Raw genomic sequence first — 17,834 nt, 5'->3', positions numbered from 1 at the left:
TTTTTTTTTAAATTTTTTTTTTTAATGTAATATTTTTATTAGCTTTATTTCAATTACTGAATTTTTGTAATAGTTTTAGTTAACAAAAACAACACTCATAAAAAAACACATTCCTGTTCCTTGCTTTCAGGTTTCCCGTGAAGACTTATAGTAAAAGAAGAACGTCTGTGACACTTCCCCTTTTGAGACCACTTCCACATTTGTAGATTTTCTAGATATTTGTATAAAATATCACTTATTTGTTGGTGGAATTATTAAAGGTGTTTTTTTTTTACACATTTTTCACTTGGTAGTGATTAATTAATTCAACAAGCGCAAGTATGCAATAACTGGGGGAGTAATGAGACAAAAGGAGTAGGATTTGGTCATATGATTTCAACATGGCCACCCCCATGAGGCAACCTGCTCCTTGTAAAATAAAACTATTAGGCTACTGATTTGGCAATTTTTTTCCATATTAATTTGCTTTATGTGTTACAAAAACTGATTTAAAATAATTCAAAAGCCCATCAAATCACAATGCAAATGTTTCATCCTTGAATCCATTGTGTTGTAGATCTAGTGTAGAAGGTCAAAGTTCTAAACCTTCTAGACCCACATTTTCACCAGCCCGGATGAGGGGGAGAGGGGAAAGGTGATTTCCTCTTGGACAGCATGACAGGGCTTCCTGGAAGGGTCGTCCCTCGCTAAGAACAACTGCATCCTGCCCTGAAAATGAAACGAGACTCAGTAGAGCCACATGTGTTGTGAAAACATGCTCAGCCCTTGTGATACCAACATGGTCTGCCATCTTGAACCAGTGCTAAAGAGGCAGCTATTATTTTATGAAGTGAATTAGATTAACTTACTCTAGGGAGCAGGCAGTCCATAGTTGGTAATAATAATTATAAAGTCACCTTATGTTTATTGATGGTTTTCTGAATGTTAGTGGGTATGTTAAGGCTGTTTATAATGATTGAAGGATGATAGCACAACTAATACTATTAAAGGCCATGACACAAACACAAATACAGAGGGAGAGAATACGAAAGTGAATGCTGATCATGTGTGTGTTTTTCTCCTAAATACATCCTCTTGGCAAGAATCCATGAGTGAACGGATAATGCAAAGAAAGCAAAATAGAAAGTAAAAAAAAGAAGTGTGTTTGTTGGTGTGCTTATACTGTATGTAATCGTTTTTGCTACTTTTGGAAATCGTGCCCTATGAGGAGCAGCAGCTGTCAGGGCAAGACACGGCTCGGCTCTTTGTGCACTGTTGATGGTAAGTTGACTTTGTCATCCTTAATAAGCCTAATCACGGGCTGTTACTTTGAAGCATTTGTTTACCTCAAAGCGGTATGATGTGGAGGTGTATTTTGTATATTGACCCCCTCAGATTAACAGGTGACTGTCAAACAGTGACAGCCTCTATTCCAACCCTGTAACATCTGATGTTTAACTCTTTTACTTGCTTTACTTTTATAGAAAATTACTTAGACTGATAAATGATTGGAATGTAAACAGGCTGGTAGTATTTAGTGAGGTAGTTGGTTTGTTTGTTTGTTTGTTGTTTAGTTTAACTTAGTTTGTCAGCCTGATGTTTAGTTAGAGAGTTGGTTTGTTGGTATTTAGGTAGCTAGTAATCCAGTTAGTAAACTAGATTATTAAAATGTCTGACCAATCCATGATTCAAACCAATGTGTTTAGTTTAGTAATCCTGTCCAGTCCCCTTATTGATTTTAATATTGAACTTAGTAAGTGAATTATTTAGATTTAGTTGGTTAGTTGGTTTGTTGCTTAGTGTAGCTTAGTTTAGTTGGTTAATCAGTTTGATGTTTAGTTAGTCAGTTGGTTTGTACTTAGTTGGTTTGTTAGTTAGCTGGTTAGTGTGTTAGTTTAGTTTAGTTGTTTAGTCAGTTTGATATTTAGTTAGTCAGTTGGTTTGTACATAGTTGGTTTGTTAGTGAGCTAGTTAGTTTAGTTTAGTTTGTTGGTTAGTCAGTTTGACGTTTAGTTAGTCAGTTGATTTGTAGTTAGTAAGTTATACATGCCAGATTAATAAGGGGTCTGGCCAGTCCATTATTTAAAACTGTGAGTTGGAGGTTGTTTTGTTGTTTAGATTAAATTTAGATTAGTAGTTAACATGACTCAGCTAACATTTATCTATACTGTATATAATACATAACATTACAGTGAATATGCACTATATGCACTGTGTAGTATCAAGGAAAGTATCAAATGCAGAAATTAATTTTAATTGCATAAAATGTACTTAGAACAGATGTAAACCATAGGAAATTTTTAAGGGCCTAGTTCACATTTGGTAGAATCTTGTTGTTCAGTAATACTCTTCTCTTCTCGTAATTCTCAGCAGAAACTCCAGCTGTGCATCAGCTCAGTTTAGAAGACACTCTAACAGATGTCCGGCAGTTTGCCACTGTCCTCCCGCTCTGTCCTCACCTGTCCCTCCCACCATGTGTGGAAGACACTGAGAACAGAGGATGGGGTCAGACTTCAGGAATCCTTCTCTTCCGTCTGCCATGTCCTTTTAAGTATGCTTGGATTAGGATGAGGTTAAGATGCTTTAAATGAATTAACCCCTTGAATCCCACACAAGCAAGGCTGGAGTAAAGAACCAGCAGCTTTCTCACGGTGTGTGGCGGCAGATCTCCGTAGTAACCCGATACTTCCAGTCTCTTTGGGGAGGTTACCCTGGCAACAGTATGAATGAACTGACAGCGTCTGTGCGTGCATGTGCTTTTAATTAAAGAGGAGCGGTAATAGAGACATTTAGTGGCAATTCACTGTCCCTTGTGGCACAGCAAACACGTACTTCCTCCTGCTCTCTTCCTCTCTCGCCTTTTTACTCAACCATATCAACATCCGTAGAAATCAACGCCTCTGTTTAGATAACCTCAATGTTTGTACCGCCAAATGTTTTATGAAATTAAAGGAATAGTTCATCCAAAAATGAAAACTGTTATTAAATACTCACCCTTATGTTGTTACATGACAACAAGTGTTGTTTTGAACCCCATTAACTTTCATTATATGGTAAAAAAAACATTTTTCAAAATATCTTCAAAAAAGCTTTTATTTCACAGAGGAATGACAGTCATACAGGTTTGGAACAACATGAGGGTGAGTAAATAATTTTGGGTGAACTATCCCTGTAAGTAAGACAACTGCAAAAAAAAAATTGTATGTTCATATCAATCCTTGTCATGCAGTGGTTCAGAATTATTGTAAGTGTATCTTATCATACAAAGTTTTCCAGAGTGTGTGGATTCGAAGAGGAGAAGATGCATTAGTCATCAGATAATGACCTGGAATGACCAGAACGATGTGACAGTGGAGAGCACTTTGCAGGAAACTCCATTAACAAACCTCAGTCAGTTAATTAGCTGTAGACGCAGTGGAGCATACAGACCCTGCATGTGGCTCGGAGGTTTGCAAAAGGCTTTTAGATGAAAGTGATGAATTGCTGTCATTGGGCTTGTTCTATACTTTATCAAATGATTAAATATTGAATGTAAAATAGACAGCTCTTGCCGCATGCAAAGGTCATTTTCCGATTGCCACATTAATCAAAATGCTTTTTCCTGTCAGTGGTGAAGAGAGAATTCCCAAAACATCAGAGATGCGCTGTGTGGTGATATGTAATCAAAATGCTTTTTCCTGTCAGTGGTGAAGAGAGAATTCCCAGAACATCAGAGATGCGCTGTGTGGTGATATGCTGCAGGCACAAGTGTGTGTGTGTGTGTGTGAGGTTAGGCACTGTAGGATGAGAATTTGCTGTTTCTGGAACTCTCTTCAATGGCTTCTCTTAGTTCATTTCATACCGGATTTCCATTCACGCATTCCCAGCAGATTGTATTCTATTTACAAGGATTGCATTTTTCTTCTTTACCTGTCTGGGATTGTAAAAGACATTTCCTTGTATCTCAAGGGTGGGATTTTAACAGAGACTTGCTCTGATGACATAAGGAAAATGGATAAACATCCATCCCACTCTTGAGAAACACTTAGGTAACCATGGCGATAGCAGAGCTGGAGAAACTGCTTTCCTTTTGTGTGGCATAAAACTAGTTAAAATACAACCAGGAAGAGAGAGGCCCAAAGGCAAGGAAATGCATCACCCTCGGAGTGCTGTCTGTGGTCATGCTACGACACACCCTTACACACACACACACGCGCATTAGACTCACACATTCTCGTAACTGACATCCTGAGCAGTTCGCAATTCACTCTCTGACAGCACATGGGGCCTGGCAACTGCTCCAGGATCCCACTTATCTGCTAAGGTAAAAGACTGATTTCTGTTAATATTTTACTATACCAATCTCTCTTCTGGAATGTTTCTGGTTTGTGTAATCTGCTAAGTAGCTGTCATTTGAATGCAATGGGTTGTGGTTTGCAATATTTATCTGTTGTATTGAGCTGGGAGTGCTGTAGGTACATGTTGTGGTTTAGTTGTTGGCTGGTGTCTTTTGTTTGCAAGCGCGAGTGTGTTGTTTAGAGGCCTCACTATGATACATCAGCCATCTATTGAGTGTCAAACAAAGGAACATTATTGTGATTCCAACATAAAACCATCCTTACAGCGTCTCAGCATGGGCTTCACCTGCACACACACACACACACACACACATTCTCTTTTACTCACAGGCACTTTTTTCACGCTCTCTCATGGCTAGCTGTTTTAAAAAAGCCCCATCCTTACATGGATGTATATTCAGTGTCCTTGACTTTAATTTATATGAGGTGGACTTCATTTTATGAAGAGCATAAAGACTAAACACTCAGATTGTGTGATAAGTCAGACTGACAGTTAGAGAGTGAGAAAAACACACTTCCTCAGTGAAACTGTGCAGAGATGTTTCACCTCCTCATGTTTAAACAGATCCGGAGAGGAGTCCTTAAAGGGATAGTTCACCCAAAAATGTAAATTCTGTCATTATTTACTCATGTCGTTTCAAACCTGTGTGACTCTTTCTTCATTATAATGTGAAGATTAAGAATATTTTTTTAAGAATTTTGTGGCTGCCCTTGTCAGTACAATGATAGTGAATGGGGACTGGGACTGGGACTGTCAAGCTAAAAAAAGACAAAAAGCAACATAAAAGTATCTTAAAAGTTCTCTAAGCACTACTTTCCAAGCATGAGGGAAAAGACCAGAATTTTTGTTATTCACAGAAAATCTTGCCATATGCCCTAGATTTGAGAAGTAGGGATAAACGAATCATTATTTTGAGTCATCTTTTCAGTGAGTCGTTTTCCTCCAGTTCACATTTGGCCTAAATGATTCATTTATGGCATAATTTTCTTCTCAAATTCATCCCACTGACTCAATGATCAGGTCGCAGTGGTTAACAACCAACTGGATTATAAATAAATGACAGCTTAAATTTCAGTCTGGTCATTATAAAATATATAGTATGGATTTAGAAGACTTGAATATACCGCAAGGATCATATGGATCGCTTTTATGATTACTTATTATATGTTTTTTTTTCGATTAAATGTCTTTTTATGTTCCACGAAAGAAGAAAAAAAAACTTGGAATAACATAAGAGTGAGTAAATGATGACAGAATTTTCATTTTTGAGTGAACAGTCTCTTTAAATTCACACAGGTTTCTCCATTAAATCCATTTGAAGTTGTATAGTTTTGAAGAGCAGCTAAAATTACAACTGTCCATTGTCCAAATGAAAACATACCAGTGTTTTTATCCAGTGATATCAGGCTTGCTGTGCACTAATAATATGTATCCATGCACTTAAACTCCAGTGTTGCTTTTCTGTAAATGGTGAACTACAAGCTCTGTGCCAGTATAAAAACCACTCACGTCTGATTGACCATTACCATGTCTTTTAACAGCAATCCACAGCCCAAACAGCCCAGCATGACCGCACAGGCGGCACTTATTACCAGCACAGAAATTTGCACTGAACGAGTGACTGTAATTTGCTTTTCTTTTTCTCTCAGATGAGCGAGTCTGTGGATGCCGACTATTCAAAGAAGCACTAAAATTTCTCCTAATTGATTTTATGGGTCAATTACGTATTTTCCTCATTGTGTGGTCAGCAGGGGAGCCTGGGCCGGCCGACTGACAGCAGCCCCATTCGTGTGCAAATGAGTTTGAGAGAGGCAGTAGAGAGATGCAGGGGGAGGAGGAGGAGGGGTGGATGGGAGAAGTCCTCTTTTGGATTAGTGGAAGCTTCTTGGCGATCTGCATGTGAATGAGCGTGAACAGCTTTAGCCGTTACCCCTGCGCTCTTTCTCCATAGTGAGGGAGAGAGAGACTGAGAGAGGGGGAGAAGTGCATGGGCAGTTACACAGAGCACAAAGCAAAAGTTTAGGGACAAGTCTTGAGGTACATCACAGTTGCGGATTGTCTGGTGTGGGTCGCTGGGTCTTCAGTGGGGAGAGTGGTGTGGACAGAGCTTTGTGAATGAGAGAAGGTAAGAATCCTTTTTTATCCCATGGGCTTTGCGTGTGTCTCAGCTTCACTGCCCCTCTGATAACAATGGAACCAAGAGCAATGGGGCACTTCAACAGTGCCAAAAGGGGGAAGGGAGAGTCTCATGGCTGCCCGAGAAGACACTTTTCTAAAATGATGTCTTCAAAGTTGGCTTGTTTTGTGCTATTTTTGTAATTTGAGATATATTCAAGCAGGAAGGAATTGAGGGTTGACACGCTCTGATGTTTGAAGCTTGGTTATGGTTATTGGTTACCCCTTTTCAAGATGCAACAGGCGTGTTTGCCATTTGCAGCAAGTATAATGAAATGCTCACTCTCTCATATGAAACAGTTTGAGTCATTTCCTCTTGTGTGCTGCAACATTTTAGAAGTATACTTTTGAAGCTTTACTAATTTGTGATGAAAATAAACAGGAAGTTGGCACAGAGTCCAAAATGGTGCCATGATGAGGTTCAGATGTAAAGTATTTTTGTGGTATTGTTGACTAGCATGGATAAAATGGGTTTTACATGTTCCTGGGACTGATTAATTTTAGCATTTTGTGTTGAGGTTTTCCAGCATTTTAATTAGATTACTGCTGTGTAACTTTGTAATTGGCATGAAATTAGCTATCAGCTAATGTATGGCAGTAAATGGTGTTCTCCATTGCTAGCTACAGAAAGTTGTGGTTAAATTAAGCAAAACTGTTCAAAATTTGTACAGAGCCACATAAAAGACAACACAAGCCGTGGAAACTTTTACAGCTATTATCAATGCTTCATATTAACATGCGTTATTGATAGTTCTCTATTTCTGTCTCTTTCATTATCTGCCAAATACAGTGCATTTTTAAGAGATATTGCTGTGGTTTAAAGCCATTTAAATTTATATTATGATGACATTTCCCATATGGGAAGAGGTTATGAGACAAAACAATGGCATACAACATCCATTATTTTGAGCTGTAGATCAGATGTTAGCATTTAGCAGTTAGCACAACATAACTGAACATCTTTAAAGTGTAAAATGTGTGCTTGTTTAGCTCTACATTCTTACTTTTATGGCCCCGTGGGTCTTTGTGAGACTCAGGGGAAAACATATGTGACACATTATTAAAGTAGATGTGTTTGTGTGTGTCTATTTGTGTCTATATATAGGCCTTAAACAATATCTCAAAATTGCTTTTAGTGCAGTTTGTAAAATTTTTAAGTTCAATTTGACACATCTATAGTTGTACTTGCCCAGGTCTCTGACTCAGCCAATCAAACCAATATTGAACAGATTTTTATTATTTCAGTGAAGTATGAGTTAAAATAAACACATATATGGTTTGGTGCCAATAAATGAATACTTGAGCCTTACTGATGGGGTTATGAGGAAAAAGAGTACAAAAGGGTTTGTAAGTAAGAGTGATTTGTGTTTTCTCGCTGGGTGCTGCTGTGTTTCTTGGTCGTGTCAAATGAAGATGGGCCACATCTGTGAACAGTTTTATTAAAGAGCAAGAACAGACACTGAGCAAACCCGGGGACAAATCTGCTTTTATTTAAACACAATGTGCAAGGTTTTTATTAAATAGTTCCAACTCCTTTCCTACTTTCTAGCCCTTTTCTCTCACTCTGTTTGCTTTTCTCAAGCCTTTGGTAGACATTGTGTCTACCCTCTCTATCTCCAAGCATGGCTTTATTTGTCAGCTTCTATTAGAGTGCAGGCAGATTTCAGACAGCATCAAATAAAGAAATCTGCCAGTCCACAGTCTGGCTTTCTCCTCTCCCTTTTGCATAAGTTTTGCTTCTCACAAAAGTCGTACTTCAAACATTGTGCATTCAACAGTGACAACACATACTTTTGAAATTACACAAAGTTCAAAGCCATAAATTCACTTGCTTCACCTCAAGTTAATGCAGCCTTGCGTAGATCCTCAGGTGCTGAATGGATCGCTTGAATGTAATGCCAGTTAGGGAATAAGAAGCCCAGGATTAGTTCCATTTTGGTGGATGGAGGACGTAGGGTATATTTATAGCTGATTAAGTCATCTGGACCAGCAGACTGGATCCTCAGTTCACGGAGGTCTCAGCTGATCAAACGCAGCACAGGCTGCATGCTGATGTCCTACACATAGTTCTTGACTCACTGAAATGAACATTAATCAGCTTCTGCATGTGCCATATAATGTTTTAATTTTAATTGGACAGTGTGACTCAGCAATACTCAGGGTTGTGGCCAGGCCTAAATCACAGCATGAGAAAGTCTTAAGTAGTCGTGAGAAAACCGTATTGAGGTGAATAACATCTTTGCAGCCTCTGGCAACAGCACATCATCACTTTCACAATGTTCTTCTTCTAAGAAATACTAATGCCAAGAAACTTAACAATGTGTCAATTTGTGCCCGAGGTGGATGATCATATAATCATATTAGTTGCAATCAACTCATGGTGTAGCTTGTTGTGAAGGGATAGTTCAACCCAAAACATGCCAACATTGTGGTTTTTTGTCTATACACTGAAACCCAGTCGTTTTCAATGTATGAGCAAAAACAGATAAAACGTTCTTGAAATTACCTATTTTTGTGTTCCTCAGAAAAAAGAAATTTATACAAATTTGGAACAACGTGAGGGTGAGTAAATGAAGAACTATCCCTTTAAGATAAATTCTGTTGTTTTGGTGTACTTTGCATTTGTGTTAATGACTTTTTGTTGACCTGTTAATGTGACACACTCATGTATATGAAGCAATCAGAGTGTCATGTTGGGTGCAGCTCACAGTCACTGCCATTAGCAATGCATAATAAAAGATAGTAGACTTGGCATTTCCTGGGGATCATTTTACAGTCCCATGCTTTCATACACAAATGAGCTGATTTTAACACACACATGCACACTTCGCATGTGGGTGTGAAAGCAGCTGTGGTCTTGGCAGGGTAATACAGCTCGTCTTCTCAAAATTGAGATGATCTCTTTTTATATTCTAGATCTTCTCATATTAGGGCTGCACAAGTATGACAAAAAATCATAATTGTCAATCATTCCCTTGAAATTGTAATTGCGATTATTAATTATAATTATTACAGTTTACATTTAATTATATTTTAAATAGCTTTATACCATTGTTTGATGCAACTGCATGCCATATTTTAAATGAAAGTAAACAAGCTGAAAACACTCTTCCAGAAAAAACTTTTATTGCTTTTCTATAGCATTCTATAGCTTTTCTATAGCATTAGGCCTCAAATGTATTGGTTTGGTTTCTTCTTTAAATAAAAAAAGTAAAAATATGCTTGGTGTAATAATGTTATACTAAGACTATCTATCTATCTATCTATCTATCTATCCTGTATGTTATATAGTAAATTGTCATTAAAAAAGTAAGGTAGACAAAGTAAAATTGTGTGTGTGTGTGTATATATATATATACCTATATATACATACATATTAAATACAATTTTACTATAAATAAATACAGTAATAAAATACAGTAACTTAATAAAATAAGTTAATAAATGTCACAAAAGATTAATTCAACATCCTGTGGGTGTGGCTAATTCTATTCATATTAACATTAATAATTTAAGAGCAAGTCATTTCTTAAATTCAGAATTTTGCCCAACGCTTAGCAGCTATCATGTGTATTTGTGGACATAGTGTGATTTTGACTTTGTTTTGAACAATGTGACTGGAGTATTGTCTCCACCAGGACAACTTTAGAGGTTATCAGGGAGATTGTTACCAATCCTCTTATAAAACAGAGCTGTCTCAAGATGGTAATGGTATAAACTACAGTACAAGGATAAGAAAAAAAAAACATTAGTCCAGTAGCACTATCCACCCCCTGCTGCTGCGCTCACTAAGTCAGATGGGGCATCCTCCGGCCGAGCCATCTGACAGGTGTCCGTGCCTCAGTAGTTAACCAGTGCCGTGTGAACTGCTGTCTCTGTGTTGGCCGCTCTCACGAGTGAACTCAATTGAGCTGAACAAACTGACATTCCGGCAGCAACCCCATTTCTGCTCTTTGTTGCTGTTTTTCCACTGCTGACACTATGCTGCATGAAGTTCAATGCACATTGGGGGTACTTTACATATCCATTTCCTTTTTGTGAATGCAGAGTAAACCTTAAGATAAATTCAACCTCTTCCTGACCCACATATCAAGCGTTAACAAATGAATCTAATGCCTCATTTCAGCCCGGGATGGAAGCACAATTATGGACAATTCTCAATTCTTCGTCCTCATTATTTCAATTCCCCGTCTGAATCGATCTGTGCCTCACCTACATTTGCCTCCTGTCAGTCATCATAATGTGTATTAATCTCCATCTGCATGCTCTGAGCATGCTCACAGCACACAGCTCTCTGGCTCATAAACAATCCCGGCAAAAAATGAACATCTTTTCCTCAAATTAATTGAAGCGGTGAATTGTGCATTATAGCACATAACATGTCAGCAAACGTGGGCGCTAGATAAATGTCTTCAAAATAGAATCTCAGTGTAAAAATGCTTGAAGGAAACTAACCTAACCTGGTCCAGGGCTTTTTCTGTTTCCTTAGCCAGGCCAGTAATTTCTAATCTTCTACAAACTTTTTCACAAATAAATAAATAAAAATAAATAAAAAATAATAATTTAAACAGTTTTGTTATCATTAGCTAAAACTATTAAAATAGTTTTTTTAATTGAAATAAAATAAAATGTAAATATTAGATGAAAAACTAAAATTAGTTAAAAACTCAAATCTGAAATAAAAATAAAGCTAAATAGAAATATAAAAAACAACAAAAATGACAAGCACACAACAAAAGTAATATTAAATTTAAACTAAAATGAAATATAAAAATGAAATATAAAAATAAAAATAAAAGCTAATTCAAAATATGAATAAATAATATAATAATATATAAATAATACTAAATAACACAATATCATAATAAATACTATATCATTTAAATCACGATTTAATAATATAATATTATTATATATTTGTACACACATTTTTTCCTATCACATTTAAATGTGATTCATTTAATGCCTTGCACATTGCCAAAGTTCCATAGTGTCTTGTTTGTAATTTTTAGGTTTCAGAAGGGTACCCTTGATATGTGGAATTATTGTCAAAGCCTTTCAGACACAAACTGCAGGGACTCATTTGGAATAGAGATTTTTCTAAAGAAAAAAATCCCTGTGTAGTATTGTTTGAGGACTTTCTGAGAGGTTTCTGTATATGTTAACACTTGTGGGTCTCTCTCTCTCTCGGCAGACACGGCGCAGGAGCAGGGCCTGGATCTGGAGCCACCTGTCCGGATGGAAGAGGAGAAGGAGGTGATGGAGGAGATGGAGGTGGAGGAGAGAGTGGTGGAGATAGAACATCCTCTGCCATGCCTCAGTGAATCTGACACACAAGGCATTATCAAGGGCAGAGATCTATTCGGATATGTCGGCATTGAGGCAGTGTTGGACCAGATGAGACGCAAAACCATGAAGGCTGGCTTTGAATTTAATATCATGGTGGTTGGTAAGTGGAACATTGGTCTGACTTAAATTGGACTTTTGAACAGTTTTTTTTAAGCAGGATATGTCCAGTTTGTATTTGAACAGGAAAAAATATCAAGCCTTTAAAAATACAAAGCCCTCAAACCTGGTTCAGAATAGTACATTGAAATTTCAAGTGACAGGCATAACAGCTCTGTCTAAATGACTTCACACCTCTTGTTTTCTCTCTGCTCAACGTGTGAACTTTACCTCGTTTAGTTTTTGCCTTATGAGCTTAGTTGAGATAGGGACGATTTATCCAAGACTGCAAAGATGAAAATAGAACAGATTTGAGGTGTCAAATCAGGTAAAAAGTCACAAGCATCAATAGCTGAATATGGTTGTCTGTGAAGGGGGCAGGAAGACTGTTCAGCCTATATAGTTCAGCCTCTAACAGGAAACACAGACAGGCGAAGAGGAAATGGTGCCATTGCCTGTTAAGGGAAATGTTTAAAACTCAGCTCTTTTCAGAGACTGTTATTCAGAAAGAGCTTGTTAAAAACAAATATTACATAGGTAGTAAGTAGGATGGGTGATATAGCCAAATTATATTGCAATATTTTAATATTACAATACATGATATGTGTGCATGTATGCATCAGATTAATCAAACTGACAGTAAATACTTACATGTTTACAAAGATTTCTATTTCAAACAAAAGCTGTTCTTTTGAACTTTTTATTAATCAAAAAAACATGATTTCTACAAAAAAAATTATAATACTGATACACAGAAGTTTTAAAATGTTATGAAATGTTGTAATGTTATAAGATAATGATTAATGATATAGGAAATGTTTCTTAAGCAGCAAATCAGCATATTGATTTCTGAAGGATCATGTGACACTGAAGACTGGAGTAATGGCTGCTGAAAATTCAGCTCCGTCATCACATGAATAAATTACATGTTAAAATAGATTAAAATAGAAAAGAGTGTTTCGATGAAATTCATGAGAAGACTTAAAAGTCACAGATTTTATGCCAGGTTACCTACTAGTGCTGTACTCTGCCGGCTAGAGCTTGCTGGTATTAACTGTCCTGGGCAGTTACTGGACATCTGCCTGATTCAAACTGGCCACCTTATTCAAGCCTGACCAATCAGAGCACTGGAACCTCCAAAATCCCCCTGTGCATCTAGCAAGAGAGAGAGGGTAAGCATGCAGGAAGGAGGAGGAACAGGAGGGGGTGTTGGCTGAATGTGGGCCTTACCTAATTAAATGGCAAGGGCTATTGTTGTGTTTTCTGTGGGCTGGGAGGCAGGGCCAGGCTTTAGCCGAATGTGGCTCAGAGTGTTCCCCAACTGGGCCAGCCAAGGGGATTTATGGTGGCCGTAGCATCACAAATTCAAGGCCATCCAGCTCTCCAGTGAGAGCCATTCTTCTTTTCCACTTTTTTCATTCCTCAATTTTTTTAACTGAGTTGCCAGGTTTCCATCTCCCTTGCTTGTGCTTTCTTTCCCCTTGGTAGCTCCTCCATAGTGGTAATAGAAAGGACATTTTGCCAAATCCTTCAAAGGCTGTGAGTCTCACGGAGAAGCACAGTATCAGCTGCTGTTCCACAACGATGTCAGCAAAACAAATTAAAGCTGAAGTGTGTCGTTTCTGCACCACTGACTTCACCACTAGCTTTCCAAACTGTTCTTCCAAAACAGTCCTACAACCCCGTTCCCATCTGTCATTGTTTGGACACTCAGGTAGACCCACCCATCCCAGGAGCATTTAGTCTTTCTTTTTTATTATTATTATTTAAAGTAATAAAAATTCCCACAACAGTCTCATTTCCATCTGAAAGGACAAGTTCGCTGAATTTAAACGGCTTTGTATTGTTACAATGTCAGTAGTACATGTAAATGAACAATGTCTATTTCTGTCTCCATGTCACCTGTTTTGTCAGCAAAACACAGCATCCAGTAGACTTTTGACAGTTTCAAGGTTTTTGTTAAAACTATAGGTCACATTTTTGTATTCCCATCCACAGACAGTTGGATTAAGCCCAGAGCATTATGGGTGTTGAAGTTTCCCTATCTTTTTGGCAAAAGGGAATGCCACATCCCTTTTTCTGTATTCATATAGCACTATTTTACTGCATACTGCATAGTAGGGCTGTCAAAAAAAATTCGAATTTCGAATATTCGTCGAAAAAAAAAAAAAATCCACATTTTTTAGATCTGCGTCTGCCGTCAGACAGCCTTATCAGTGGCGCACGAAATGCGAAGACAATGTAAGTGTCATTGCATTTTAATGCTTTTGTTAGCCTATCCAGTTGAACCCACTAGATGCGGCAGATGCGATGTTCATTCAATATATAGCGGAAAACGAGAGCATCAGTGTGGCGAATATGTTGTTTACAGCGAAAATGAAACCAAGCCGTTCACACAGAACGCATATTTATCACATTTTCTAGAGGGACATCTATCAGCGTTGCACTCGCGTCTTGCACAAGAGAGCGGCATGTTTAGAAAGCCATGTAAAATTAATGTAAGTTCGACTTTTAAAAAACATGTCTCAAGACTTTATGGCGGTTTTCCCACAACCCACTGTATCTCATGTTTTTAAATGAAGAAAGTAGCCTACTCTTTGTGATTGGTTTTCGGTCCTTTGTATTAAACTATACATACATGCATGGTGCTGTTTTTTTCTAATTGTTTAAGAAACTTTATTAATTATATATGGTTTATAAACATTATTTTAAACATTATGCACTTTTTTTCAAAGATAGTCGTGTTATTTTATAACTTTGCGTCTGCTTTGAAGAAACGTGCATAATATTTTGCTCGATGCGCCCTCTTGTGGCCTCAGGAGAGAAGCCAAAAGCTTTTTTTCCCCCTAACTGAAATTATGCCTTTTAGACAGTCTAGTTTTATTAAAAGTTAATCTTGCCAGTTGTGAATTACCCCTTTAAATTAGGCTTTGTATTTAATTGTAGTGTATTTAATTTAAGACATTTTTAATAAATTAAATTAAAAATTAAATTATTGCTGATTATTTTATTTTATTTTTCTAAGGCTAATTTCACATTTTAGGTATCTTATATACACAATATTAAACAATATTTTCACACATTTGCTAAAATTACAGCTTGATTAGAAATTATGTACAATACAAATACTTTTAAAATATTTTAAAAGCAATATCATATCCACACAATAAATACTGCAATGCTTTTTTTTTTACACTTATGCATTATGACTTAATGGCACAATATGTAAGATTTTTTTATTAAAATATCCAAAAACCACTAGAACAGTGTTATATATTTTGCTGACTTGTGTACTTACATTATCCCAAATGTTTCGAAGAATGTTTAAACCCAGATAAATAAGCAATTTTAACTAGTGACATGGACCGTGTCTATAGTGTCATTGTGTTCGCCTGCCAATGACGTCATAACCCCTCGATTTCAGAACACCAAAGACGCTTTAATATGTTGTGCGTTTTAATAGACCGGTGACGACCGCACAGAGTAGCATTATAACAGAACTTTCAAATGTATCTAGTATGATAAAACAGTGCTGCCTTTTTTTCCCACATACGCACGACCAGAAGGAGTGGAAGCGGTCGACTGTGGCATAATAAAAGCTCCGCTGCTTTCGAGTATTATGTCACGCTCGCTCAGCGGCCTCGTTTTGCTTCGACGGCTTTCAGCCTCACCCTGCTTCATTCTAGTATGTTAATAAATCATTAGCTCATCCATGAACTTGATTTCTGCCCGAGTCCCGTCGGATTGCATCGGCTGTGGGGATGAAGACGACAACTCCCATGATTCCACACTCAGTCACGGCGTCATCAAACTACACCTTTGCCTCTTTGTTTATTTTGAATACGCGCCCTCTAGCGGCGAAAATTTGATATTGTGCCTTTAAATCAGTTATAAGCATGAAAAAAATGACATCAGTTACATTAAAGCATCAGTTTTAATGTGATGTTTATCTATCTTTTTTCTTTTTTTTTCAAATAAATCCCTGATAAAGTAGACAAAGTTGAAGAAACACTCACTGAAACATTTAATAAATACACTTCAGCTTTAAACATGATCCGCTCGAAGTGTGTGAGAATGATATTAAGAGAAGATATGACAATAACAGTCTTCACCTTTTCTCATTTTGGCCACTTGGATGCTTTTCACCTCTCTATCCAGAGCAGCTTGAAACCTGTTTGATAGGGAGCAGATCAAAGGCATGTTAAAGCAGATCAATATTGTGATTAATTCTGCAGAGCAAAAACAGGTCGGATCCAGTGCTCACTCCCCCAAAAGCTGGCTCTCTAACATTTGGCCTGTGCTAGTTTCTTCCTTGGTTCAGTGAACTGTGGAGGTTACAGCATTGGTATTGTAGTATGTATGGTGTTGCTTTCCATGCCTGCTACTCTGGACATGCATCAAAGGTGAACCGCTCTCTCCCTTTCCCGTTAGAGACAGGCGTGGAAATGGTGGTAGAAAAATGGGAACAAGAAAGATCTGTTTGACTCACTCTCGATGCACAGAGCTATTGATAGATCATTTGTTTTCTCCCTTTAATGTAGTGCAAAAGACTTTTATTTTGAACATGGAATGTTTGAATTTAAAACAATTGAATGGTTTATGTACATCTTCTGTTTGTGTATTTTGCTGTTGCCTTGACAGCGCATTGTAGAGCACAAGGGCAGGGGTTCTAACAAAGGTGTGTTTGGGAACACTAGCATGTATTAGCTAGCATGACATGACAGTGAATGCAAACTTGACAAGATACAGGAAGAGGAGGAATTGTGCGAAAGCAAGATATACACAACAGGATGAAACCGCAGGAGCGGAGGAAACTCTACAGGATTAGTTTGGCTTGCTACGCTCGCCTGTCCACATTTTCCTGCCCTGGGATGGTCTTATCCGAGAGTCGCACACACTTATGGTAGCACTTGGAGTCTGTTGGTCTGTGTAGTTTGTCCTCAGTTGTAAAGGTCAGGACCTTTTTGTAGCCTCTGGGCTTAAACTACTGCGAGTCTCCCAGTTTCCCATAAGTCAAATAGCAGTCTGCTCCCAGATACGAGTTTAGCATATTCTGACATTTTTAATGCAGTCAATACATTCAGCTTTGTTGTCGCCCTCAAGTCAATGGGGCTTTGTAGATATTGTGTTCAAAGAAAAGCTTTGTAAATTGTGCTTCAAAGTGTCTCAGAGGAGATGTGTTTTCACCATTTGAAATGCTTTTGAGAAATCAACTGGAGTTAAACACATATGACACTGGTAAAATTACTACCTGAATTTGTTAAGAGTTTCATGTGGTTGTGGTAAATGACAGGCTGTTACAACGCGGTGCTTCTGGGTGAATGTGTCAATGCATGACTCAGACAAGCACCTGACTGGGTTTAAACTACTACTTTTTTTCAACAGGGTGTACTAAAATACTCTAAATTGCAACAAAGCATGACCAGTGCAGTCCTTTTGCAAAATTAAATAGTCTTATGAGCCAGATCTTTTTAGTGAATCAAAAATATACAGCACGACAGGTGAAGTCTGAATCATGAATGAATGAGTCGGTTCTTGTTAGTGAATCAAAAAGATGCAGGGCAAATAGAGTAGTCTGATTCCCAAACGCATGAATTGGTTCTGACTGGTTTTAAACACTTGCAGCCTAAATCAGCGTAGTTACTGACTAGTTGTTCATATGACAATGTGTCCAAAAAAAGTATGGCGCAAAAATGTAATCAAAATTTGGCAATGGATTTGCATTTCTTTTTTCCAGATATTTATTAATATTTCTTCCAAAATGGTATAAGAATCATTTAGGGAAATCAAAACCTCTTGTTCCCATCCCTATAGACCAGGTACAGTAGCCTATGTGTGACTACACTGAAATCTTCAGGAAGCCCTGCTTTGCTCAGGCATTGTCTGAACTGGTAAAT

At 37.6% G+C, this 17,834-nt stretch overlaps 1 protein-coding gene across 1 annotated transcript in view; it reads left to right on the top strand.

Annotated features, from left to right (window-relative positions):
- Nucleotides 1-17,834, top strand: part of LOC107738615 (septin-9-like) — a 62,031-nt gene that overhangs the window by 30,046 nt on the left and 14,151 nt on the right. Inside the window, exon 3 of the mRNA XM_016550389.1 lies at nucleotides 11,687-11,941. Coding sequence (XP_016405875.1) covers nucleotides 11,687-11,941 — 255 coding nt within the window. The remainder of the gene's footprint in view (nucleotides 1-11,686; nucleotides 11,942-17,834) is intronic.

Source organism: Sinocyclocheilus rhinocerous, unplaced genomic scaffold (assembly GCF_001515625.1).
Source record: "Sinocyclocheilus rhinocerous isolate Xijiao unplaced genomic scaffold, SAMN03320098_v1.1 scaffold1155, whole genome shotgun sequence".
NCBI classification, from domain to species: Eukaryota; Metazoa; Chordata; class Actinopteri; order Cypriniformes; family Cyprinidae; genus Sinocyclocheilus; species Sinocyclocheilus rhinocerous.
Note: the sequence above shows the minus strand (reverse complement) of the source record. Positions and strands in the feature narration are given on the sequence as shown.